General features: G+C 46.6%; 1 protein-coding gene across 2 annotated transcripts; it reads right to left on the reverse strand.

The window, feature by feature from the left end:
- Nucleotides 1–25,409, reverse strand: LOC144178543 (protein FMC1 homolog). 2 transcript variants are annotated; one of them, XM_077706479.1, is made up of 4 exons: nt 25,308–25,341; nt 19,385–19,494; nt 2,068–2,220; nt 1–256 (listed from the first exon to the last, which is right to left on the reverse strand). In XM_077706479.1, the coding sequence occupies exons 1-4, from the start codon at nt 25,324–25,326 to the stop codon at nt 149–151; spliced, it is 390 nt and encodes a 129-aa protein (XP_077562605.1). In that variant the 5' UTR covers nt 25,327–25,341; the 3' UTR covers nt 1–148. The 2 variants fall into 2 exon arrangements, with proteins under 2 accessions (XP_077562605.1, XP_077562604.1); XM_077706478.1 differs by lacking the exons at nt 1–256; nt 2,068–2,220 and adding an exon at nt 14,654–16,707 and having other exon boundaries at nt 25,308–25,409.
- Nucleotides 25,410–27,922: the final 2,513 nt, after the last annotated feature.

Consider the following 27,922-nt stretch of genomic DNA (forward strand, 5'->3'; position numbering starts at 1 on the left):
TCGTGTGCCCGGTTGCTGTTCCTTTATTCAATATACTGTCCACGTGGACAACCAAGGCTCTTCATTCTCCAGAGAGGAGGTCTCTTCACAGTCTCGCTGTTACGAGGGCGGTTCTACGCTCCGGCACTGACTACATTTAGAACTGCCTTCAGCGGTCCTGGCCGTTGTCGAAAGGTTTCGGAACGCTGAGACCGACGAGGCGGGCAGACTCCTCCACGTTTCGCTCACCGCGGGCATGGTACTGCAAGTACAGCTCCTGCGAAGCGAAGGCGCGTCACAACCCGATTAATGGGGCTACTGCGCGCCTGAATGGTTTAGCATATACCCCAGCCGAAACACGAAAATTGTATACACATCGGCACCAACGCGTACCTTTTGTGGGCAGGCTATGTCTAACCTGTACCATCTAATCTGGCACTGTCCGACATTTGACCAGGGCAGAGCCGCCCTCCTTGATAAATGGCCATTGCCATCTGGCGCTCACGTGCACTTAAAGCTACTCCGGAGTAGCGCATCCTTACTCGGAGCAATAAGCCAATACGCACTGCAGAGCGTTCTCTATAAAGCAGTATAGAGTGGGCCTGAACATGTTTTTTTAGGCGGCACACAAGAACGAAGGCGCGCACGGAAGGATCTAAGAACCCACAATGAACTTTGGTTTCCCCCTTTATCCCTTTCCTACTTACCTCCTTCCCCCAAAGGTCTTCGTGCCTCTATAATTCGTTCGTTCGTGCATACTCATTAGTTCTCTCCTTCTCGCTCTTTCTCTCTCTCTCTCTCTCTCTCTCTAATATAGGAATAAGGCCGGTCCTTCCGGTGCGATGAAGGACGTCAATTAAATGCGCTGACATGCCGCACCCCACCCCTGAACAGAAAGGACACAAGACCACTTTTATTTACAAAAGTAATGCGCAGAATTGAGCTAGAAGAGCAATTTACGATTTAAAAATATCGGGTCTACGGAAAAAATATTGGCATCGCTCAGGCTCGAACACCGGTCGATCGTTCCAAAGACCAAGACTGAGGCCCATAACAGCCTCTGATCGACGAACAAAAATGTTATTGTCCCTCTCTATCCCTATAGGCTACTGCAGCAGAACAGCGGAGCTCTCCTAGCACTTGCATAAAACGAATAGAAGCAGTGTTCTGAGCGAGGCAGTAGATGGCACTAGGTGCGCACAGGATATCCGACATATTGTAACGGAGTGCAAAGGTATCCGTCCAGTCCTCAGCGAGGATGACACCCAGCTTCCGGGAGCCCTTGGCTTCAAGGCTAACGGAAAAGTGAATTGGACAGCCGTAGAGGTTAGTAAAATAAGGTTAGAAGGTTGGTGGGAAAAGAGCAGGGAACAATCTGGGAAGACATGCGAACAAAGAAGTCAGACTAGCACAAAAAATTCCATAAAAGGAGCTTTCTTCCCTTTTTTGGCAAGGTGATTGTGCAGTGGCGTTACGACTAAGGTCGCCGTGAAACACCACCCCGTTACAAAGGGGAAGCCGATAAGCGTCATAATCAAATGCTGGACTTGAGTAGCCACAAGGCATAGAGTGTCATACTAATATATACTAGAGGGAGATCTGGCGCTGCGATGGCGGGCCGCCATGGGCGCCGCCATTGCAGCTAGAGACGTTCCTCGCCTAAACTTCGCTTGGTTAGCGACATGGCTAGTTTTTTGTCTCAAAGCGAAAATTAACAAAAAAGGGTAACATTTCTTCCAAGCTTTTAAATATTCACTGGCAAGTAAATTCCTTGGCGCATTATTTTTATAATAACAAAACAAATTTGAATTATCTTTTACAGTATTATTGTTGCTTTTGGGCAGCCAGAGGCAACTCTCTGCCTGTTCATAGGCCATGCCAAGGTCAAGTGGAACGTGTATGGCCTGCCCGGTACATGACGGAACGCCCGCTGAAGCGCGGCTCCCCTAGACGGTGGCGCCAGATTCCCATCTAGTAAGGGGCCGGCCTTACTCTAGTATGAAACTTTATGCCGCAAAGGATCTCGCCACTCTCGTTGTTCCGTCTGCAAAATTATACACCCGCGCGTGCACGACGGGTAGTGCGCACCCGTCCCCTTCGCGAGCTGGCCAGGTAGCAGCGGTAGGTGTCCATCTTGGCCTGCAGCTCCTGGCGCGCCCTGCACAGCCGCTCCTCGGTCGTCTGGTGCTTGCGTGCCTCCGACAGCAGGTACTGCGCCGCCAGGTGCGGCCGCAGCGGCTTCTGCAGTATAATGCGCGAGGATCGCCACGAAGTGTCAGCGACGAAGACAGTGGCCCTTTTCGAAACAAGATACGGCACGCTTTGCGGAGAAAAACAACTTCACCGACACGTTTCCACCACCGTAAATTATACGTACCCTCCCTTCGCTCCCCCATGTTACACGACGGTGTAAGGACGGGTATTTTATTTCTTTTTTTTTTCTAACCCTCCCAGAACTTATTTTAAGCCCAGAAGGAAGCAAGTATGTCCCATATAAATGTTAACTCACCTGTTAACATTTATATGGGACTTACTACTTCATGAAGACCGCTAGCGCAATCTAATAAAGACTAGATAAACTAAAATGAGTTTCTTGATTATTTTTTATTTCAGTAAAGAAGCGCAACATTTCTCAGAGAAGCAAACCAGGCCGTTGGGAACATTTTGATGGATTTATTAAACCTTTTAAATGCGGAGCATTTCTTAGGCTCGCCAACTCCTCCGTCCATAGGCGTCCGCAGCTCATGACGTCACGTCGAGGCGCAGGTGCGCGCCTCTCCCCCGTACCCTCGTCGCTCTCAACAACAGCTGCGGCGGTGCGGGGGGAACGCGTCTGCGCGCGCATGCGCAGTAGTTACCCCGTGCGCTCCGTCGCGCTCAGCAGCAACAGCGGCAGGTGTACACGTGATAGCAGCGTGCTAACGGCGTGACAGCTGCGTGACAACAGCGTGGTGGGGGGCGTGGAAAGGTCGCGCGCTTGTGTACGGAAGTGCGCGCATGCGCGTCTCTCCCCCATACTCCTCTCCCTCGACAGCGCGCGCAGTGTATATAAGCGGCGGAGCGCGCGTTCGAACTTCAGTCAAGTGCGTCTTTGCTTGCATTTCGTTTGGCTCCAGCAACAGTACCGTCAACAAGTAGTGCGACACAATGCAACAGCAGCGTCACTCTACTCGTTGAAGGCAACGTTACCCCACCATCAACAGCAGAAGACAAGGCTGCGAAGACAAGAGCATACGACGCTGAACGCAAGCGCTTGAAGCAAGCTGCTGATCCTGAACTGCGTGCTCGAGAAGCTGCTGCGAAACGGCAACGCCGAGCTGCTGATCCGGAACTTCGTGCCCGAGAAGCAGCTTCCTTTCGTGAACGTCGAGCTGCTGACAACCAACCCTATGCGACGCATTTACTCGAGTTCCCCCCGTGGGAAGATGCGGGCGGGCGACTTTTTTTATATTGGCGCACGATGCTTTTTAAGCCCGTGGGTCATGAATTAGCAAGTCCCATTGGAATGTAATCAGGTAACAGCGTTGCCGGTTGTAGGGAGACATGGGTTGACGTCCGCGCCAATACTATCATCAAGCACACATCTGGTTTTAATTAAAATAATACAGCCAGAAAAAAAATTGCGTTGCTATCTTGACGCAAATATGCCTAATGTGTTTTTTTTTTTTTGCTCAGCAATGTTGACAGGTATGGAGCATGGTACCATATTTAGTAGCTCGGGAAGATTTTGACTCATTAATTTCTTGTCCAAAGTTCTTCCAACTTTTGGCCGTGTGGCTAAGTCGACAGACGGACGGACCAAAATTTTGATGTTGAAGTATAGCCAAGAAAGGCTATCGTCCTTAAAAATTGAAACAATGGTTTTCACCGCATACACAGCTGGTCTATGAAGCTTACCGCAGCGAACCTGAGGTTCTTTGTCGTGCGAAAAATTTTCGTTTCCGCGGCGCTTTTGTTTTTGCCTCTATAGGTGGTCTTCGTGGAAAAGTTTAGCTGGCAATTTCATCGCTACTGGAAACGGCCACAGACATGGGGCCGATGCGCCACGGACATGGCGCGGCTTGGGCCACTGCGCGCACGCGCCGAAGAAAAAAAAACACCGGCGTGCGTCGTCTGCTCCGTTTCAACTTGATTCTCCACGGTGGTGTCAACAAAGATGTTATTAATCACACTCACATTCGACTCAAGGCAATGCTTTGCGTTCGGTGAGGTAGAGTTTGTTAACGTGCAACACAGTCATGTGCTTAGCACGGACAGGTACCGCCATCCCGCGGAGCCCGACTTAACGAGTGGCGGCGCACTCACACGGTTGCCCGCATGCGCGCCTCGCCAGTGAATTGAAATACATTGAAATTGAAATCTCTGTGTATCCGGGAATACATTGAAATCTCTGTGTATCCGGGAATAAAACACATCGTGTTAAAAATACCCTTCCTCTTCTCGTCAAATCCCGTGAGGTCCTGGATCGTTCCCCTAGGCGCACTGACTTGGGTTAAGACGGTATTCAATGACAGAAAAATGTGGCCAATTTTGTCTGTTTTAAAAGTACAACGCCTTCAAATAAAATTTAAAAAGAACGGGGCGTCACTTTGCTTTGAGGGCACTAGTGGCGTACCTGTGTAAAAGGCGCCCACGGCAAATTTCTCTATAATGTTGTTAATATGATTAATGTTATTATTATTATTACTATTACAATAATAACCTATAAATGCAATATTATTAATGTTCTACGCGACGGAGCAAACATATTATCCCTCTCTTCTTTGAGGCACTTTAACTGTTTACTATACAGTGGGCTGCAGCTGTGTTTAGCGCACCCACACATTCTACACTCCAAGGTAATCCCGTAGTCCGGATTTACCGCAAGACACTCAAGTGACGAATCAACGCCGTCAGCAAATTCCGTGAATGGCAGCAACGTAAATACCATTCAAATACCATTTAACTCAAAAATATGATCTCGGCTGTGGCACTTCTGAGTCAAAGCATGCTTGACATCGTCATAAGCTGAAATTTCATGCATCGATTGATCAACCAAGTGCATTGCGGCGAAGCTGAACCACGGGATTGCCTTAGACTGTACAGTACTCAGGAAGTTAACCAGGTTATACAAAGTGAAAGGCTTTGCCAACCACCTGTTGTTTAGTCACTTCCACCGAGAGAGAGAGAGAGAGAGAGAGAGAGAGAGAGAGAGAGAGAGAGAGAGAGAGAGAGAGAGAGAGAGAGAGAGAGAGAGAGAGAGAGAGAGAGAGAGAGAGAGAGAGAGAGAGAGAGAGAGAGAGAGAGAGAGCTCTTCAATGTGGGCTGAAGAGGTCAGCTCTGCTCGCGGCAGTGCTTGCTACGCCAGATGGGGATGATGTGATTACGATGCAGTGGGGTGAATGTGAGAGATTGGGAAGGCAACAAATTAGAGAGAAAACAAACGTTAAATAAAAACGGCACGCAATGAAATGCAAGGAAAAAACTCTAAATAAAGTTGGGTAAAAAAGTAGAGCGGATGGTACTCAGGGAGCGCAGAGCGCCTGACAACAAAAAGGAGAAAAAGCGTACATGACGACGCAAACGCGTAGTAGACAAACCTCGTAAATTCAGTTTGAACTACGCCGGAAAGGCCAACACGGTCTAAACCGGCCCTATCGTTTCTTTTGCTGTGTTACCGCAAATTGAATTGCTTATAGCTATTTCTTATATCTTTCGAATCTTCATAGGTACGTATCGACACTAAGTGACAGTTTGCAATCTATGCTAATGAAGCGTTCAGAAACTCGCTCCGGCAAGCACAATTGTACCCACGTCGCACGTCATCGCACCCTGTTTCGCAAGCGCTCGTTCTATCACGATTCCGCCAATGAGAAGCACTTCGGTGGCGTGCGCAGGGTCCCGCAAGGGGAGGCCAATTCTTATCAGAGCGCCCGCCACCCCAATCCAGTCCCGTCAAAAATTACCCCTGCATTTTTGCAACAACAAAAAAGGGCCGCGCATCTGCTCGCGTCGCTGCAAATGTCGTCGAAAGACGATAGTCGTCTGCCGACCTTGCCACGGAAATGCCTCTCTTCTCTGACCCGTTCACCTCCCACGCTCTTCCCCTCCCGTCTCGCTCCTCCCACAATAAACACGGTGGAGATTTGCACAAACACTGCTTGCGCGCCTTCTACTGAACTACTAGCCACTGTACTGGAACCTTTCGTACTGTTGGACTTCGTGGAATGCCGCCAGGAGGGCTAGTGTCGCAAGCGAGCGCTCTTTGTATTTTCCGGTCAAAACATGTTTTTCAAGGTGCATTTTTTCTATTTGCAATCGCAAAAATCAAGCCGCCATGTGCTCTTATCTGAAGTAACACTGCAAATATCATTCAGGTATCGACGTTCTGCCTCGAATATGCCTATTTTATTTTTGCTCAACAATGTTGACATGTATAAACAGTGCCACTAGGTTTAGTAGCATGGATGTTTTGTCCATAAAAACGTCTCGTTCAAGAAGGCTATAATTTTAACTTTTGGCTGGGCGGCTGAATCACGGGACAGACAGACAGACAGACATGACTTCACGTCGCGAACGCTGATGTTAACAGCGAGGCTGCCTGGGGATCCCTAGTCGCAAGGGTAAGATTCATAGAACTTATCAAGACCAGCAGATCGATTCCATTCGCGCCAACTCATTTTTGTCACGTTCCACTGCTCGCGCCATCTACTGGAACGTTTTGTTACTTTTGAAATTGGAACACTGCCACGAGGGGGCGCTCCGAGCGCTTCGTTTTCTCACGGCGTATTTTGTAAATTTGGTATCGCAAAAATCACGCAGCCATGTATTTTTAATTAGAAGAACAATGCAAATATCACTTATCTATTGATGCCTTCTCTCAAATATGCCCAACGTTTTGTTGTTGCTCAACAATATAGACTAGTATAGACCATTCCAACGAGGGCGCCGCCATCTTGCGTGCGCAGCGCCTTCTTGTAGCTGGCCGATTTGCTGGCTTATAAGGCGTTTGCTCCGCGGCGCATGGGCGCCAACGGCGGCTCGGTGAATTTTCCGTTGTAGCGCGTTGTACATTCATTTCCGTAATATACTTCAAATAAGAAAGTTGTTGCGTAGGACGAGTTTAAGCGATCTGGCTTAAATTGGTGGCTTTTTGGGCCGCGGGGGAGCTGAAATTCGCCTCGAGGTAGCGTGGCCCACGGTGGGTAAATGATGCCGTGTCGAACATATATTTGCAATACTTCGTCACAATTTTTTGTTTGTTTGCGTGTGTGTGTTCGGGATAGCGTATAGCGGGTATTTTGATCGCTTTACTGCAACAACTGATGTTTGTTAAACGATCTAACCGTTATTCGCTCGGCGCCCAGGGGCAACAAGCACAAGCGCGTGTCAGTGTAACAGACTTCAGCAAGTATTTGGTACATCACATAGTTTGTATTACATCTTATCGGTATATAAACACCTTACCCTCAGCCAGCACTGCCGCTAACTATAAACAAAACGCCCTCTAGAATTTCGAGCTGTTCCACAGAACCATTTAGCCGTGAAACTAATGTACAACATAAATAAAATAAACAACACAGCTCCTGCAGGGCGTCATATGAGGATTTATTAAGCGCCCGCCATTGGGCAACCAGACAAGCGTTCGCTTTTTCGTTGCTTAGTTTGATGTTGCCGACAAAGAGACATCACATTTGGGTAATAGACTGCACTCTTGGCTGGAGTGAGCGAGTGAACTTTATTTTGCCCGAATCGGGGATGGGGGAAGAAGAGAGGTACAATCCCCTTCAGTAGCCCCCTTCCCCTCAGATTTTCTGGGGAAAGGGACAACCTAGGGAGGTGGTAGTCACTGTGAAAATCGCCAAGGCCAGCCCACGTAATACTCGGAGCTGGGTTTGCCGCAATGTAACCGCAGCAACGGTGGAGATGGAGCTAATACCATCTCCGGCAGAGGCAAGCTTCAGTGACCTATTTTAGTTAGGAAAGAAGGTAGAAGAATTTTCTACAACTACTCCAAAGTAGGCGTACAGAAAGAGCTCAGCAGAACAAAATTGCCAAACATCTTGCGTGTTAAAGCACACAAGCAACTCAAAAGCTCCTAGTCTGGCTCATTTATTTACATTTCATTAGAATAATGTGTAACTTAGTGGTAAACCCGCACGCGCGATGCTTACACAGCGTAGTCAAGGCAAAGGAGCAGCCGCGCCAGGCCCGCCGTGATCGGCGCGGACACTCCAGAGAAAGGGAAAGGCGGCCGCGCGCCGCGAGCGAGAGTACGTTTCCCCCTCGCCCGATGGAACGGTCTATATACATTGCACCAGATTTAGTAGTGCAGAAAAGCTTTGCCTATATAAGCGCCTCATTCAGGCATGCATATGTTCGTGTGCTTGGTGCTTGCTCTCCTTCTCGTCCTTTGACAGCCTCGACCAAGAACAACTTCGCTGTTATAAGAACATGAAGGAAAGAAAATATTCGTTCCTCCATGCAAGAAGCATTTTCCAGACGACCCACATTTCGTATGGGCGATTCCCCTTACAAGGTGGGTCTACTTCCCAAGTGTTGTCCCGCACAAGGCCGAGTGCCAGGCCAGTAAGTCGCTTGTACCTATTTTACCGGTAGGTGACCGGCACACCTGGCGCACGAGTGCACTTTCTGCCTTCCACATCGATGGTGTGGTTCGGTAGCCGCCTGTGGCAGGAGTTGGCGATTGGAGCGTAATTATACTACTAAAATGCAAAATTTTCACGTACCGCAAAAGTTCGAGAATTTTTCAAATCGCGAAATTTGCGAGTACAACTGCTATTACAAGTACTTAGCTGTCCGTTGCAATTAGCCCGTTTTGGAGCCCTGAGGGAGCGATGTCTGTTGTAAATAAAACCCTTTCACCGGTTATGCAGAAGGGCCGAGTGAAATCTTGGGTCGACATGCTTCGCCATGTTGACTTGAATGTGTTTGTGCACGCTTCAGTTGTTTGTGCAAGCTTGAACAATCATCAACATAGTGCCCTCGCCCCAAAATGGCTGACCTCTTCGTTCTTGAAGTGTCCGGCAGTGGCAGTCCGCATTTCAGGCTTAGCATCTGGCGTTGTGCCTAAGCGCCTGTTTCTTGCTCAGATTTCAGTTGGTATTTATGGCTGCACATTTCTGAACTGGCGGCGTCAAAATTATAATACCCCGGACCTTCAGCCCGCGCTTAAGAGGAGGAGCTCACCAGATTCCTTTGCTACGGCATAACACGCGACAGAATTTACGTTACATGCAATGACGTGGTTTATGAGAAATTTGTCTGCGTGGTTGGATCTGGTTGGATGCTTTATCACAAGCAGGCGAAGAGGTCACCGCAGACTCCACGATGTTTCACCAGATGCTATTTTAGGAGCGGTCTCATAAGGCCTCCAGGGAGGCTTGCTCTTACTGACTTGCTGTGTGATGTCCTGCATTGTTGGGAAGCTCATTTTCGATATTAGCTCATGATTCAGTCACTTGGTGCGACTAACCACTTAACTTTTCATGACTCACTATGGACCGTTCAAAATCTAAGATGTTTTCGATCTGGTTTTTAAGTCATACCAGGTCAACGTGTTCTTGCCAGGTTAATTTTTAAAAGGTTTTAAACGGTATCTATTGCTGCAGACGGCAGTTTCAAGGCGCGGTCAGGTGCATTGGTGAGGTCAGATATCTGTTCCTGGAGAGTGTCCCAAACTCTTTATGGTTGGCCCACAACCTTGCTGTCCACTGCTGGGTCAATGTCGTTGGGAAAAGTGTTCTGGTCATACCTCTGTGTACTATGTGGTCGGTCTGATGCATTGAACAGCCAGCCATGGCGGGTGCTGTTCAAGGGAAAGGCCTGCTGGATCTAGGGATCATGCAGCTTCCCAGGTTTCCCGTGCCTTGAAGTTGCGCAATGCCATCATGTAGGGTCCACTGAGCATGCATTAAAGTGTTGAGGAAGTGGACCGAGGGCCATGGCTCTGCTAAGAACACCTTTAATTGCAAACGATAACGGTCGTCTGCTATCTTTACTAGTTGTCTTCATTCTCTTTCGCACGCCTTCTCGAATTGCAGCCAGCAACTGCAGCTACCGACCAGAGGTTCATGGTGACCAACTGAACTCGCCACAAGTGAACCCTGTTTGACAGCTTCAAAAAGGTTGCTGCAAGCTAACTGGCTAAAAGAGTGGACTGCAGTGACATACGAGATGGCATAAGAAACGATATGACACAACTTTCGTAACATGCCATAAATGAGCAGCACAAGGCTGCAATATGTAACAGGAAATCCCAACCTCCATAAGTTGGTGTCACAAGACGCTCGGTGTACATTGGGAGCTGTGAAAATACTGGTAATCTGACCATGTGTGTTACCTTGTCTGCAATTTTGTCACGAATAGAAGGCTGTACCAAAAGAGTAGATGTGAAATTCTGCGTAAAATTGGGCAGACCTGCTGCAGAGACATTTGGCAAGATCTGGCAAGTTTATGGTTATGCTGCAATGAGTCGTGAAATGAGGTGTTTTGACGGACACATGCTGTTCTAGAGTGAAAGGATGTCGCTAGAAGATGATGTGAGATCAGGTACAACAAGCTCAACAGCTGAAGATACCAAAACTGTTCAGCAGCTTCAACTTATGCATGAGAATTGTTGAAGAACAATCCGCAACATTGCCGCCATTGTTGGTGTGTCGTACGTCAATCTAGACAGCCCTCACGTGATTAGAGATGCGTTGTGTTGCTACCAAGTTTGCCTCCAGCTGCTGACTCAGCAGTAGAAGGCGCACTGTAGGGCACAAAGCATTTCAAGAACTCCGTCAACGGGCCAGTGATCATCCATCCTTCGTGTTGACGATCATTTCTGATAATCAAACTTAGGTGTACGGGTGCAACCGAGAAAAAGCAAATCTTCACACACAAAGAACCCACGACCTTCACAGTTGAAAAAAAAAAAAAATCACGCATCTCACGAAGTGAATCATGACGAGTGGGCAAAGCACTGGGGATCGTTCTTACTGTAAATCACCCGTGAGAGTGCTTACTGCTGCTAAAACGATTGCCAATCCAATCCAATAATTTAATCCAATCTAATCCGTTTCAATCCAATCCAATCCAATGCTCTCTGCGCATGCGCAGCACGGCTCTCCAGGAGCACTCTCTCTCTCTCTCTCTCACCCTTTGTGAACCTTTTATTTTGTTCTTGTTGACCTTTTGTTCACAGATGTTTCGATTTACACGGTGCTGTGCGTCTCTCGCTCTCTCTCTCTCTCTCACCCCTTTCGTGAACCTTTTATTTTGTTCTTTTTAAACTTTTGTTCACAGATGTTTCGATTTACACGGTGCTGTGCCGTGAGCACGGACGCCGGACGAACAAGCCTCGGCCTTAATGTGCTTCGCCCCTAAAAGGTGTGGTAGTTCCGCAGCTCAACCAAGTGGATGCTCGTTATCTTCTTCGACATTTGCGGCGTTTTGCATCAAGATTTCATCTCCCGGGGCCATACCGTCCATAGCAAGTTCTACTGCGACGTTTTAAGGCTTTTAAAGGTTGGCTATTTGGTGTAATACCCCTGTCACACGGCAGATCTAATGACATTTAGAGCAAATGTAATTCGCTCTCAATGTAATTAATTCGGCGCTACATGATAATAGCGAATGACATTTAGCGTAACTGAGGTTCGGCAGCTCATTCATCAGCCAAATGAGTAGCCGCGACAGTAGTGGCATGTCGCTAGAGTTCAGTTATAAACCAAAAAATACTGTTTCTAAAAACTGTTAGTGGACTCACATTTTCCTCTTCATGTTGTTTTTCAAATAAAAAAAAGACAAACAAGTACTAACAAAACAGAAAATCTCATCCCCAGTGCGCGCACTCCCCTAATACGGATTTTTTGCGGACTTGTTTCGGCCTGTAATGTCTACTGATGCCACCTAAACCAGTGATTTTTCATTTTTAAACAATTTTTTATGTTTTACAAAAATGTTATGTATGAAAAGATTCTAGATGCACTTGAATTATAATTTTGCAGATTTAGCAAGCTCGCTAATCACCACCGTGAGGGATTGGCCAGGAAATGAGCGGATTGGCCAATTTTGATAATTTTCCTGATTTGATAATTTTCAAATTTTCCAGGCCAATCAGGGGGATTGGCCAGGAAATGAGCGCCTTACTGAAAGAAATTAGGTAATTTTTGTAGGGAAAGAAAAATATTTAAATATTAGGATGGATTAGCAGTAGATGAGTAGAGAAATAAAAGTAAGGAGATTAGAGAAAGAAAGAAAAAAGGTAAAAACGAACACCATTTAATGAAAATTGGAAGTAAGAAACACGAAGAAAGTGGTACAGACGAAGCAGTGAGCTGGGCGCGCATATTCTTGACAAGGAAACGCAGTTAAGCTAAATGCTGTCTAGCACGGCAGACGGCCTGATTCCAGGATGAATGAGTGCAACACACTGCAAAGATCCCCGTGGCAGAATCCCAGTTCCTTCACCCCGAATGACAAAATAACTGTAGCAGACAGCGGGAGGTTTAGCCGGTTGCATGTACTTTCTAAGTATCTTCGTCTTATCGAGGAGAACCGTCGGCAGGAGAAGAAGAAATGGCCGATTGTTCCTGGTTCTTTGTCACTATCAAATGAGATTTGTTTCACCGTGTAGACCCGCACAGCCAAACCGAATGTCATTACAGCTAATGTCATTCACTTTGAACGACATTAGATTTGCCGTGTGACTGGGGTACAAGTGATTGAATCTCTGATGCACAATGTATCAAGCATGCAATGCCTGCCTTACCTTATTACAGCGCCAACACACACAGTGCAGTTGGTACTGCTATCACATGTTTGCCTATATAACAAAATGCTAACAAACTCTCTATTCATTCTTGTTCCTGCCATGAAGTAGTTGTCTTGATCCCCACTCACATGTGCATCACTATCCATACACATGACAATAATGCGCCTTGTCCCCAAGTTTTCCTCACACGCGAAATCACTGCCTGAAACATACTTGCCAGATTTACCTACTGCAGACTTCCCCTCTTCCTTAAGAAATACCCAGCTCAAAAGTTTCTTTGACTGAAACCACTGCAAAGAACCATTGCGGATTGCAGAAAAGGGTTGATGTGCTTCAAGAACAACATTTTGAGGACACATTCGAGCAGTGGCATGAAAGCTGGTAGCATTGTACTGCTGTTCAAGGGTATCACTTTTGCAGCCACAGTGCATGAATGCGGGTAGATATGGAACTTCCTGGCAAACAGAGCTAGTCTCTAAACTTTTTGATACCAGCTTGTATTTAAGGCCTGCTCGCGTTGGGAGCAAAATTTTCTTTAACCTTCAATCACTTGTTAGGCACCTTTGATGGTACAGTACAACCTCGTTACAAGAAACACTCAATGGACCCAGGAAACATGTCACTTGTAACCAAGGTCTGTGTGATGTTAACATGGCAAAAAGAGGAAAACCAACCAAACTGTTTTCATCCAAATGGCTGTTGTAACCAAGTGTCTCTTGTAACAAGGTTTTACTGTATTCGGAGGAATTCATAACAGCCCTAAGCACACCTTACATCTCTCATCCTGGTAACTGTAGCCCCATAATCTTACAATGCAAAAAGTAAACACATTCAACTTACTAAAACTAAGTTCTCTGCATTAAGGGATACTGAACTGCAAGTTCTCTGCTCATGCTTAAAAACCAAAAAGCGTGTAGCCCCTTATAAGGTGTCTAGTCATTCTTTTTATCTTTAGCACATACTCAGGCCTGTTATAAAGAGCAGCACTCACCTCACTGCAGCAATGGCTTAGAGCTTCACTTAATTGAACATTTTTGCTAGTTTTTGATGCAAAGTCAGTGAAAGGCTTTCCAACAGTACAAGTTAACTGCATGGGACTAAGCCCCAAGCTACCATCACTAGTTTTTGGCCAAACAGAATGAACTTGCACAACTGTAATCGTCATGGGGCTCAGCTAACTACACACACCCCCACTCACGTGCAACGTTACAGCTCTGGGATGGGGCAGGTGCGACACTTAGTTTAATGCCACTGCAGCACTTGCATTGCCTACTTTCACTTTTCCTTTACATGTTAAATACTCCATTGAATGCTGCAGGAATGACATCCTAGCAATCAATAGTGTTTAATGTTTCCAGGTATTTTTACTGTTCACATTCGTGCCCTGCATTTGTAAGCATTATTTCTGGCCAGGGATCAAGCCTATTGTGCGTTTTTCAACTTTTTATATGTTGATGCGTTCATTTACGTACTGAAGACCACCATACATTTCTAAAACAAGCTAGTATTGCAAACATTTTCCAAATTTTCCCGAGGCAGGCACTCCAGGAAAACTGCAGCACAGATCACTTTCACAACACCTGCCTGTGCCAGTTTGTTAAACGGCCAACGCTGGTTATGCTGACCAGTCAAGCAAGTTTTTTTTTCGTGCAGACAGCAAACTGCACTCCAATTTTCTTATTGCGCATAGACTGACATCTATGAACCGAGAGGAAGCATCAAGCATTTGACCCAGGGTAGATAACAATTGGGGGCAGCACCAGCCTTGGGTGGATAAGGAACACCATTGAGAGGAAACTAAATGCCGTGAAAGTGTACTCAGTGCTATCAACTTGGACACAGAAGGCACTTCTCTAGATGGTGGCAGAGTTCACCCCACAAATGCTGTTCTCAAAGTATCATAAGTGAGCAGCATTTAACAGTAAAAAAATACATGAACATTTATTTTTTTTTTTCACAGGTTCCAGAAAAAGGGAAGCAAACCACCCAAGCCCACAAAACCAAACTCAGATATGTGCACTGCCTCTCGCTGTGCAAAAAGATGACTGCAAGTTTTAACAGTAACACACTTACGAAACAGCGAAAAAACAGGAGCTTCAAAAGAAGCTCATCAGAAAATCAATATTCCGCAAAAAAATTTGTTCAGAGGAAGCTTTCAAATCACTGACAACTACTCCAATTAAATAGTTTACACTTTAAGTGTATGAAGAAGGGAATCCCAACAAAAAAGTACCCGTGAAACCATCCCTGGAGCCCATATGGTACACCGCTTATGGAAAGGCAAACCTCACCCAAGGTAGGTCGCAGAGCGCTTATGACTGGCAGCATTTAGCTTGGCAAACAGAACTTCAAAAAAAAAGAAAACATGTTAAGTGTTAAGTATAGCACATATGTGAACTTTTAAATAAAGAATGATCCATAAACATAAGTTAGCAGACTTTTGCTAACTGGGGGTGACTGCAATCCTTGCAATCAAAAGAATGCTTGCCGAGGTCATTAGATGATATGTCAGGTCTATAATGAACTGAATCTTATTCAAACTAAGAAAGCATGAGCTTCCATAGTATATCTTACGCAAAGTATATACACAAAGGTACTTCATCATCCTACTGTGTTTTGCTGGCCTTCGGATTAGCAGAGAACTTTTTAAAAATAATCACCATCCGGTGGGTATTTCACATCACTTTGGCAGGCTTGAATCGGCCGATATGAGTAACAACACTAACAGTCAGCATGCCCGGACGAAGAGTCAATGAGTTTCCAGGCCTGGTAAGCAGGACTGTATAAACCCGGCTGGGTAAGACAAAAGTCACCCCGTTACATGAAACAGGCACTGGAGGTGATGATGGCAGGCTGCAACACAAGCTTCTTTCAAACACGACCGATGCGTCCGCAAGCTAGCTCTGGTGATCCATCAGCTTCCCCGACATTATCTCGTACGCAATTATGTATCTCAGCCTCTGAATGTCCTTGGCCGAAAAGTTGAAGGGTGCACCCCGCGCCAGGCATTCGGCATAAAGGCACACGAACACGCCACAGTCATGCGAGTTGCCCTGCACTGGGATGCCCTTCATGAAGCGGCACTCCCACTTGCTGCTTGGAGACAGCGGAAGGTTTCGTTTGTCCTTGTGCTCCTTGCGCAGGTAGGCCATCAGGGTCTGGTAGCAATTCCAGTTCTTGCGACCCATCGAATCGTAGAAGTCGAACGACCGGTTCGATATGTTCAGAACGGCTAGCGACCAGTGATCCGAATCATGAATGGGCACCAGCACAAGGTCGACAGCAAACAGGTCCAGACTGTCCGTCCACCGGCGTACAGCATCGTAGCCACGGTTCCGGAGCACATTGAAGAAGTGCGCAGTCAACGCGTGCACTCGGAGGCCATCGGGCGTTTCGCCTGCGCGCTCGGCGACAAGTCCCAGGTAGAAGTCAATGATGACGTCATTGAGCCAGTTGGTGCCTAACACCGTTTTCAGGTCCTTGCTGGTGACCGTGTAGCCCAAACGGCTCATGACCACGAGGCGCTTCTCGTTTCGACTGCGCCACAGCTGTCTGTGGACGTGGTCCCGTATCCAATCGTCCGTGGGCACTTCGGCCGTGCCATTTGCGTACGCCAGCGCTCTTAGCCGCCGCTCTTTTCCAGCCGGAGTATTCGCCGACCGCGTTGCATACTGGAAATTGGGCAACATGTCTTCTAGTCGTTGCAGTGCCACTGAGCAGTCCTTAATTACAGTTTGGAGATCATCTGAGTTGTGGCCCGTACTGGGCCCAGGCATACTTGCGAAGAGAGACTGGAACCTCGGCTCGGGACAGGATTCAGGGTCCCAATAGTTGTTGCGGCAGGGGCAGGATGACTCGAGTACACCAACAAGATGCAAGTCCATCAATGCGCTTCACGGGCATGGCACAGATGAAGGGACAGATGGGGCTTCTTCTTACAGGCTCGTCGTGGGGAGGTAGGGCTGCCCCTGCAAGCAGTGGCCACAGGGACGAGATAATCAGTGGGCCCCGGCACTTCTCGAGCGGCGGCACCGAGGGCCAATACAAGAAGGGCCACTCCAGCTACAGGTCTATCAAGCAAACTGTGTTGGCCGACTTGAGAAGAAACATTGTCCCACAGTTCAAACAAGGCTTCATGCAACCCCTCATACAAAAAAAGGACTGTCAATCTTCTTCTGTTCCCCTTGACAAGGTACAGCGGCTGTGCAACTTCTGCTGCCTTTATTCCTTGAAATTCTTCAGTCCAGTGCAAGGTTTGCAACTTGGTTGGTGCACGCTTCGTGGACATTTGATACTTCAGCGGCATAGGTAAGATAATGTGCACGGACGGTTGATCCCACTCTGTCGACTTCATGCCAAACAGAGTGTACCTAGCTAGGCTTTCGAAACCCAAAAGGTAACAAGCTTGCAATCGGAATAAGCCTAACTTGTAATGCAAAATACACGGTCCAAAAAATGAGATACCCTTACAAGTCGAGCGATAGCAACATGGAGTGTCAGCGGCAAGCCACACAGCCAGCGGCAGCATCAAATGCCACATTGACGAGTGCAGTCAATGACTAGGACCACAACGACAAGTGGAGTTTTCTCATCAGACAGAAATGAGTGACACGGCCATTTACGAGGGCAAAAGCTCAGCTCGTCGCTGTAGTGCCATGTGTTCAAGGATTTAAAATGGGGCAGCTATCCACAGGGTTGTGGGCTTTATTTCGATTGTGGAGGCTGCATTACGGAAGCTAAATAAGAGAACGCCTCTGAATATGAGATTTTTGCATGTTAAATTAAATTAATCCGTAGCCCTCAGGATCCAGCATTTCTCCCCCCAATTTGAACCTTTTGCCGTACATTACATCTGGTACATCAGCCATATAAACACACAGGTACAGGTACAGTATTTTTCAAAATTTTATAGGCCAAGGTGACTATGACCAGAGCAGGCGCAATTAAGGCAGCGCGTGGCTGGTTTCTCAGCACAGGCACTAAGCGCTGCACTGTTGCACCAACCACACTACAGAAGCAAGAGCGAAAGTTCCCCTCTCACTATCTTTAGCCGTGCAACCTTACGACAGTGGCAACCACAGTGCTCCTGCTGGGCAGCCCGCCTGGACCAGGCACAGTTTCCAGGGCATACAAAATTTTGAGAAAGAATGAGTATTCAGTACGGTGTATCTAAAGGTAGATAAGACGTACTCCTCCCCCAGAAGCTAGAGGTACGCCAGATGTTCACGGGACAGGGATTCTAAGGGTATGAGGACATATGGGAATCACAGAAGATGTTGGTATATAGCCGCTAAATGCCAGTACCAGTCTGTTGCACACACTGCTGGCACATGCTGAATCGTCCAGAGCCACATTATGCCCGCCACTTGCTTCTCTACTCACGGTGAGAAGTCTGTCTTGTTTATAACCAACCAACCAAACCATTACCACTCATCAGCTAGTCAGAGTCAAGGTTGATTATTTATTTACTATTCATTGCTTTGGCAGGTTAATGGCGTCTCTGGCTAGTCACTGGGCAGTAGTACTCTGGCCGCTTGGGCTAAAATTGAGACAGACCACTCTCACCATGTGTAATAAACCAGACAGCGAGCATGGCATATCTATGGACAACCAGCAGATGCATCGAACAGACTGGTATGGACATTCATTCACTGGCTACGTTAGGCGTATCTTTCGACTCGCAGCCTCAGGCACACTTGACGCCCCTTTGACTCTGGCATTTGGGTACGTCTGAAACAACCGTGAGACACAATATGAGACAAACAGAGGTCAATATGCACATTGATTTACGAGGTCGAGGAAAAAAGAATGTCACACGGTAGAAATTATGAATGCCACGCGCCTACCAAGACACATTGACATGACTAATTTATCTGTAGGTTAGGATTTCCAGCAGACCCACGTCAAGCAATAAGATGGAAACAGCGGGACAGGGAAAAAGAAAGCAGGTTGCACTCTCCGGGAAAAGGGTAGTTCTAAATGCGCTAGCATTAAGAACGTACAGGAGGTGTTTAGTGGCAATATATATATATATATATATATATATATATATATATATATATATATATATATATATATATATATCAGGAGCGGCACCTATTTGATGCATTAATACGTAGGTCTCGCTTCTGTTCTGATCAAGTAAGCGTCATCAAACTCTTTGCACGAAATGCAGCTTAGCTTGAATGCTACAATGCGCCCCCGCTCAGACGTCCACTCATTTCTGAAAGTAGGCATTTGCCTTGTTGACCACGTCGGCGGCAGTGTCGGTAGGCGTGAAATTCGGAATGTTGCGAGACGTGCCGCAAATTTTGTGCGTTTGCAGGCAGAGCGCCAGTTTTTGTACTTATGCCTACTTCGTTAAGGTCGACTAAAAAGAGTCAATTCCCTTTTAACGGAATTTTTTTTTTCATCACAAAGCATGCGAAGTGCATTGGCTATTTTACACTTTTTCCGTGTGTCCAATGGTTCGCGGTACCACGCGGTTTAACGGTTCAGATAGTACGCTGGACAGGTAAGCTTGACCAGCCATCGTATAAGACGCATTTTTTTATTACCACCAGAAGGACTTATTTCATGACTTCTATTTTGTGGGTGCAGAATCAGGGCTGCACATTTAGCAGCGTGGAAGTACAAGGTACGCACCTGAGGTAGGACTTTTCGCAGTTCCCTTAGAACGCCGCGGATCAAACCCCGCGACTCCTTGGATGCCGCCATGTTACATAACGTCCCGGCATGCCACGAAAGCTTCAGCGCTGCGACATTCCAAAAAGAACACAAAAAAAAACGTGACGTCATCGGCTGTCTACTGTCTACTCTCGCTACCAGACTGCTGCTGTGTGATCTGTGATCTGTCGATGAATCTGTGTGATCTGTGTGCACTCTCATTCGTTAACTCTATGGCACTCTCATGCGTACGGTTTTCTTTTTCTTTTTTTTTTCTTTTCCTTAGTCATGCCTGCAATCGCGGCATTCAGTCGTTTCGCGTATGCACAGAGTTCGCTGTAGCGTATGTTCGGTCGTCGTTTTCAGCAGCGGCAGTGGCGGTTAACCAACCGATCGCCAGCGATGCGAGATGGTGAGTACTTTCAGTATAGTGTAACTATGATTCGATGTTTTAAACACGTCTACGATTCCTTCTTAGCTATTCCGCCCCGAGACTGTTGTCGCGAGGCCTTGCACGATCATCGTAAATTTACCGCAGCTTCTCATGACTGCTGGAATCCGTTGGCAGTTGCTTAGCCTGAATACAAACGAAGGAAACGCAGCACACATTACGTAGGCAGGAGGCCAACGAGACGGACTAGACCACTAGCTGCCTGGGCATTTGATTACAGAAAAATGTTTGCATTAAGCCACATTCTCGCTATCTTGGTTCCTTAATTGAAAGGTACAAAGCCTGCTTTGTTCCTTGTTCTCGACGCGGTTTCTTGTTGCTTTCTCACGCAGCTTGGTACCGCAGACCTGGAATCCGTGAGGACTTGTTGCGGCTGTGGCCTGGCGGATTTTTTATTTCTAGCATGGCATATTATCGCAACATCAGGTTGGTATGCATTCGTACGGCTGAAGTCCATCTAGGGAATTGTCTCGCGACAAGTTTTGATTTGTGTCGGTCTTGATCTGTGTTCTTTTCAATTGTGCGTACGAGACTTTTAGTTTGAGTGTGTGTTTTGCAAGTGCAGTCGAGTAAGTTTCTAGAGCCAACAACCTTTTCAAAGGTTGTGTTTTTCTGTTTAATAAACATGCTCAATTTGTGTGCTAACATGGTGAGCAAACTTCTCTACATGCTGACCTGACTACTGTCATTTCTTTGCCTATGCTTTGCCCTGTCTCCTTGCAATGTTAGTGGTGGCGGTGGATGCAGTCTGAGCACACATCACGACTAGCCAATTGTCGCACCATTCTTGAATGTTATTCAGATCGTGTTGTGGGGTTGAACCTCTCGATGTAACATCAGGAGAACCACAAGGGTGTGTCCTCGGCCCCCTGTTATTTCTCATCTGCATAAATGACCTGCCCCTGTGTCCTGAAGAATCCGCATGTTCGCCAACGATTGTGATTTACCGTACGATAATTAATGCTTCCGATCAACCAACCCTACAACACGATCTGAATAACATTCAAGAATGGTGCAGCAATTGGCTTCTCAAACTTAACACCAACAATTGTAAAGTTGTCTCATTCACTCGCCGTGAAAACCCTTTATTATTCCCATACCAATTCACTAACGCCCCTCTAGAAATAGTACAGCGTTTCAAAGGGTCGCACTGTCTACCGATCTAACTTGGAATGCGCATGTTACAGATGTTATCCCATCAGCAAACAAATATTGGGTTTCGTGAAGCGTCATCTGCGTTGCGCACCACAACACGTAAAACTGCTCGCATACACATCCCTCATAGGCCAAAACTGGAATACGCGTCAGCTATATGGAGCCCACCTCAAACTTGCCTAATCAATGACCTCGAGTCAATTCAAAATTGCTCTGCCCGATTCATACATTCGTTATATTCTTACGAGATTAATGTTTCATCCTAAAAGCCCAGTCTGTCAATTTCCCTTCGACGCTGCATAGTCACCCTTTCTCTATTTCATTCGCTCCTCAACCGTCTGCCATCCCCCCCCCCCCCCTTCCCCTCGACTTGTATTTCACACCGCACCTGCCACCCCCTCCTAGTTTTTCGTTACCGCGCTAGAACTGCTGCCTTCTTTCCCCGTGCACCGAAGGACTCGAACCACCTTCCAAACCACGTCGTCACAATCACCTGCCCATCAACCTTCATTAAAAATGTAACCAGTCATCTGTCAGTGAGCCCTTGTGGCAATGTTCTTATAACCACTATAGCCACCCCTTATGTGTCAACGTTTTTATACCTTGTGTACTTGCCCCTATGTAGCAAATTTTCTTGATGGCTTGTATTTCAACCCCTTATGTGGCAAATGTTCTTTATACCCTGTATGTACACCCCTTATGTGTATGTACACCCCTTGTATGTATGTACACCCCTTGTGGGGTCTTTAAGGAAATAAATTATGATGACATTACCGCTGCAGCATCCTCGGAATTGCAGTTACTCTGCTGCTGCCCTTGCTCCGTTACCCAAGTGTTTAGTAGCTGCTATTCCACACGTTGAAGCACCATTTCACAACACAAAACCACAACAAGGGTTGTTGTACAAGCATATTTATTGGAGCCCATGAAAGAAAATAAATTGGGCGGCGTCGTCTTCATTTCTGAGGCCTGTCAGTGAATGCTGAAGTTTTAGCCACGGAGTGCTTTTTCAGTGCGAAAATTGGAGTAGCAAATCCGTTCTCTATTCCAGTAAAGCATCCACAGAACTTATTTCTGCTTAACACAGCCAGCAGTTTTGCAAAATGTTCCTTGTAAATGAGCATCGACTGTTTCATCCAACATTCTTATTGCTTTTAATTTGTTTTTTGTACAATGGCAAAAAAGCAATCCGTCATTCCTGTCCATTTGAGGCAATGGAAAGCATGCTCACTCACAAAGGTGGAGCTTTAAAGCTGATGCATTAAATACAGAAGGATGGACAGTTGGTATTCATGCATGCTGGAAAACAATGCAGCTTTAAACATACACAGAGGTGGAGGAATAAACTTTTATTGAGCACAAGAGGATGTGTTCAGCTTCCCATGTCCAGGAGGCCGCCAGCCCGAGCAGAGTCCAGAGCACATTCATTGCACTGGGGCTTCCTGTCGCTCTGGTGCTGAAATGGTCAGCTCGGTCTCCCACTACTCAGGGTTGGGGGGAGGGGGGTTAGGGTGGTGAAGGGGGCAAAAAAAAAAAACAGGATGGGCACTGAAAATACAATACTACTACTCTTAACGCTTGCATGACAGAATCCAAGAATTTGGCTGTTCTTGCAAATTCATCACAGCAGGGTTTGGATGTGTGACAACTAGATGTTGGACACTTTGGGAAGTATTTGCATGGCATTGTGCGTGGAAAGTAATGCACTGATTCTGTGTGTACATTGGAGATACCCTGAGCAGTTCACAAGCTTAAACCAGAAAGCTAAGCAATCGTATTTAAGGGACCTATTGCCAAAAAAGCAGAAACGGGAGAAACATTCAGCAGCAAGAAGTTTTCTAGCTGTTCGTGTAAACTAATTTTATATGTAGACCATGGTTGGCACAGTTGAGCACAAAAAATGGACAAGGTCTGTGAAAGGACGTGAGAAAAGTATGCTACTACAACTGAATTTTGGTACATAGACACCCTCTTTGTAACACACTAAGAACAGATAAAGCTATAAAAGGAAAGAACCAAGAAGGGGTAGTCACAGGACATGAATTCTGCATGCACTGTCAAGCCCGTGCACGATGGCACACTGATACAGCTTTCTTGCACACTCCGAATATTTGCCGCTTCTACTGTCTCCCTCGATCTGAAGAGCACCTCCCATTTGTCAGATAACGGACTGGAAGCACCATTTTTACAATGCGTAGCTAAGTGTCAATGCAGTCATGGACAATTCAAATACAAACCGCGGAGCGCACGACCGAAGATACCAGTGCTGTCACCTGGCAGCGGGTGTGGATAACGCATGGACATGCGCAGTTGAGATGACGCAAGTGAGGCTGCGTGTCTACCTGCGATATGTTGCCCTCTCCTCGCTGGCATGCTTGCCTTGTCGCCATGCCGCAAGAGCTCTGCAAGTACTACCGCCGTTGCAGCTGAAGGAGTTGGTCGCGCTGAGAGCAATGCAGCGCGTAATTGCTTTCAGCTGCGGCCAGTGCTTGCGTGGGAAACGTGTGCACGTTCTCGCAAGGCATACTGTTTAGCTCATCATGCTGTCTCGAAGAAAACCACTGCACGGAAATGGAGACAAAGATAAATGCATGCCACCTAACTTCTGATGGCACTGCATTGTTTTTCATTCGTAATGCAGTGGCTTGGGAATTGAACAATGAGCTGGCCGGCAACAAGAATGCGCCTTTGTTCGACGGAGTCATGGCTGAGTCACTTGGCGGATTCGGTGCTTGGAGCAAGCAATAGATATACCACCACGATTCGTCTCCAATCATATACATTAACTGCAAGCATTGTGTAGGCTGGGAAAATTACTGGCAGAATTCTAATATTCACAAAAATTAAGAAGATACGCAGGTCCAACCATTCTGTAGGCCAGTTGCCCTTGTACAACAATTTTGGCGGACCGGTTTTTTCGTTTTTTTGTTTTGGCAGGCACCTCAGTACTTGTAGAAATCTGCGGAGCGGGCATTACCGAGCATGGTTTGGGCGTGACCCAGGTGTCCATCGTTATTTGCTCAAGTTACTGCGTTCCACATTCAAAGCTATGTCGGCAATGAGACGCCGGCACACACGAGGAGGAGGCGCTCATGTGAGCCTAGCACGCAGATACTGACTCGCGCCTCATCGCTAACAATTGTTTTCAGCGCTCTTGCGGCATGGTGACAAGGCAAGCATGCGAGCGAGGAAAGGGTAACATATCGCAGTGGGACACGCAGCCTCGCTCCCGACATAATTAACTGACATGATGTAATAAAAATGCGCATGTAAGGACGGGACAAGCGAAGGGAGACCACACAGCGCATCATGTCGCTGCGCTGCGTCTTGTCTCCTTTTGCTTGTCCCATACTTACACGCGCATTTTTATTACATCATGTCAATACACCAACTAGCCCCTCAGATCGCTTTGATAATTAACTACGCCTGTCGGTGAGTTTTCCAAGGCCGCTGCCAGGTGAGGAGGGCACCGGTATCTTCGGCCGTGCGCTCCGCGGTTCGTATTTGAATCGTCCATGACTGTACATTTGCATGTTCATGCAAACAAACGTTCAAGGCACTGTCCCGTTTGGCCTACGTAAGACTTTCCACATTTCAGAGGTACTATATGTGTTGACCTTCATCGCCTTCCTTTGAAATGTGGGCAAGGTCCTCGGAGGCGTTGCCAAATCACCTGGCTAGTCAGTGAGCGGAAGCGGTTTGTCCGGTTGGGTAAAATCAAGACAGACTGATCAGTTGCAGTTGCAAAACGAAACCAGCGAGGATTGCTGTACTGGATGGGAGCAGTCTGTCTTGATTTTTACCCAGCCGGCCAAACCGCTTCCGCTCACTGACTGGCCAGCGTCACTGTTAATTATTGATAGTGACGCTGGCTAGTCAGTGAGCGGAAGCGGTTTGGCCGGTTAGGTAAAGATCAAGACAGACTGCTCCCATCCAGTACAGCAATCCTCGCTGGTGTCGTTTCGCAACTGCAACTGATCAGTCTGTCTTGATTTTACCCACCCGAGTAGGGGGGTGATTTGGCAACGCCTCCGAGGACCTAGTTTGTCTCGCTGGCTGTGTTGCATTTTCATTCGTTTACATTCAGGATAAGCAACCAGCTTGTTTGAAAAACAGCTAGGATTGGCCCTATTAGCAGCTAGTGCCAACGCATTCCAACAGTCACGAGAAGCTGCGGCAAATTTACTACGATCGCCCGGTGCAAGGCCTTGTGACAACCGTCACGGGGCAACACAGCAAAGAAGGAAAAGTAGAGCTAATAAAAGCATTGAATCGTAACAAACTGGAAGTACTCACCACACTCACTATCTTGCATCGCTGGCAATCGGTTGGTTAACCCGCCGCTGCTGAAAATGACGAGCGAACATACGAACTCTTGTGCACATGCACCGCAGCTGTAAGCCGCCATTATGGGGTCTGGGCACGGCAAAAAAAGTAAACAGAAAAAACAAATGTACGCATGAGGGCGCAGCGATCATCACCAAGCAGCAGCCTGGTAACGAGAGTAGACTTTCCATGACGTCACGTTGTTTTTTTTCAGGCGGGTAAAGCTGGCTCAAAAATGTGTCTAAACACGAAAGCCGCCATGATGCCACGCTGTAGTTGCCAGATCAGTAGTTGAAGATATGGCTAACAATTTTTCTTAAAAATGAGGCACAAATTTAGGGCCCTAAGCTAAAATTAGGCAACTTTTATGGCAATAACTAAGTTTCTTTACGAGTTTGTATGTTTTTTATTAGTCTTCTTGAAGTATTTATGCTTGACGAACAAAAATAAATGAAATTATAAGCAAAAGGAAGACGTCGGGCTGAGGCGCCAAATTCAGTTTCGGTATATTGTGAGGAGCGTCAGTCGTGTGGGGCTAATTTACAAAGGTTCACTCTAACACGCCTTAGTGTCTGCTGTGTCACTTCGTTGCTTGCGAAGACACGCTTGCGAAGACTGCCGACGATACGGAATAAAGCCGCCGCCGCCTATCTTCAAGGACACCTTCTCTACATGTCCATAGTGGCTGCTGCCGATTTGAACTCGCCGTCAGCCGGTCATATGTTACGCGAAACATGTCTGGGCAGATCGGCTCCTTTTAATCGCATATGATTCGTAAATTAAAAACAAAGAAATGTACGAACCATTTTACTATGCCTAGCGTATAACTAGGCTCTTGTTTACGGGTGCTGTTATACTTTAACTGAACGGTGTTTTACTTGAGTCAGAGATAAAACAACTGCCAACTAATAATAATAATGGTAACTTTATTTGCACGATAAGGTGGTTTTCTAGAGGAGGACAAGGCGAAGCCGAAAGGTAATCCCGAATGTAGGTGCAGAAATCTCCTGTATGGGTGTGTGCGATTGGTGCATGCTCCTTCGATCGCTGAAACACGCAATCTGAAATTTTCGAGAATATATTTGATGCTTTGCATAACACATTTCTTAAATTCGGCGGATGAGCGACGTTGTTTAATTACGTATGCTTGCACCTCTGCTCTCATATGGCCCATGTATATACCTGCACAGAGGAGGTGGGGAGGAGTAAACTTCGTTCATGTGAGATGGGCACCCGTGTGGTGGGGCGTTAAGAAAAATTATTCTGTCCTTCCCTGGGTGCCTTCACCAATGAACGGAAACGGCCACTTCTGTTCACGCCCAATGATCAGGACCACCCCGCCTGCAGGCGGTTTTGCCTGAAATGCCTGCGGGTTCGGCCGGAAATCTGTCTGTAAACAGAGACCGCTTAGGAAGCATGTTGAGGTAACACACATATGCGCTTTCTTAGGTCGCGATGAGACCGTCATGTATTTTGTGCAAGGCGAAGTCGACGAAGGATATACGTCTCCCTTGAAAAGTAAATTAATTTCAGTGCCCCTATAAATTGTTATTGCCGCTCATTAGTTCAATCATAGTGGTTAATTTTGAAACAGCTGCCAAACATAACTATAGCAGGTGAATCAGACTGCCTAGCATGAGACTATCAATCGCTAATATAGAGTATTCAGACACTTAATGTGCATTGCATATGGCAGTCATTAAGAAAGCCGACAATAAATTGAACTCTCAATTTTATTATTTGCGACTGTTACATCTGCACGTATCGGTTCAGCCAGGGCCATCTGGAGACGTTCTTCAGCTGTATACACTAGATAAAAGGAAGGAATGCGATACGCGATAGAACGAAGGAATTCGATATGTGTAGCACAGCCTTCTCATTTATGCCAACATCAAACCGGTGGCCACAAAGGTGCCACACCAGACCTTGTAGAATTTCCACGCTTCCATTCCAGCGTGCTCACAGCAACAAGGATGATGACGAAGTTGCATTACCGAAGCTGGGTTCCAGTAATGCTGTAGCTGATTATGAAAGTTCTGGCTAATGCTCATTCAGATTGTGGTCATCAGCATTCTTAGTTTCATCAAAAATAATGGGCAATCGCAATGCCATCAGTCCGTGTATCAGAAGCAAAAATAAACACAGCAAAAGCAAGAGGGTCATATGTACAAGCAATTCCTATCCAAAAAATTTTATTTCACCACCAGTAATACCACCAGACCTCTAGGGAAGTTTGTGATGGTAAGAGCAAGGCTAAGATGACCTAATGTGCGACTTTAAAGAAAGGAAGAAACTGTAGAAGAAAGCTAGGGAGGTTAACCAAGGAAAGAAGAAGAAGAACTGTCCAGCTGGCTGTGCTACATGTGGAAATGGGAACAGTAAACTTGAAAGGAAAGGACTGGCATAAAATAAAGGATAAAAAATTCGTGAGAAAAAAAAAACATGGCGAGGAAATGGCCAGTACAAAGACAGCACCATGGGCGAAAAAAAGATAGGCATAAAAGAAGCAGGCAAAATGACGAAATGGGCAAACGAAGAATGCTGCATGCTGGTAACACCCCTACAGCACGTGTGACTGTTTTTCT

Source organism: Haemaphysalis longicornis, unplaced genomic scaffold (genome assembly GCF_048455015.1).
Source record: "Haemaphysalis longicornis isolate Haplotype H1 unplaced genomic scaffold, Haemaphysalis longicornis Haplotype H1 scaffold_4, whole genome shotgun sequence".
Lineage (NCBI taxonomy): Eukaryota > Metazoa > Arthropoda > Arachnida > Ixodida > Ixodidae > Haemaphysalis > Haemaphysalis longicornis.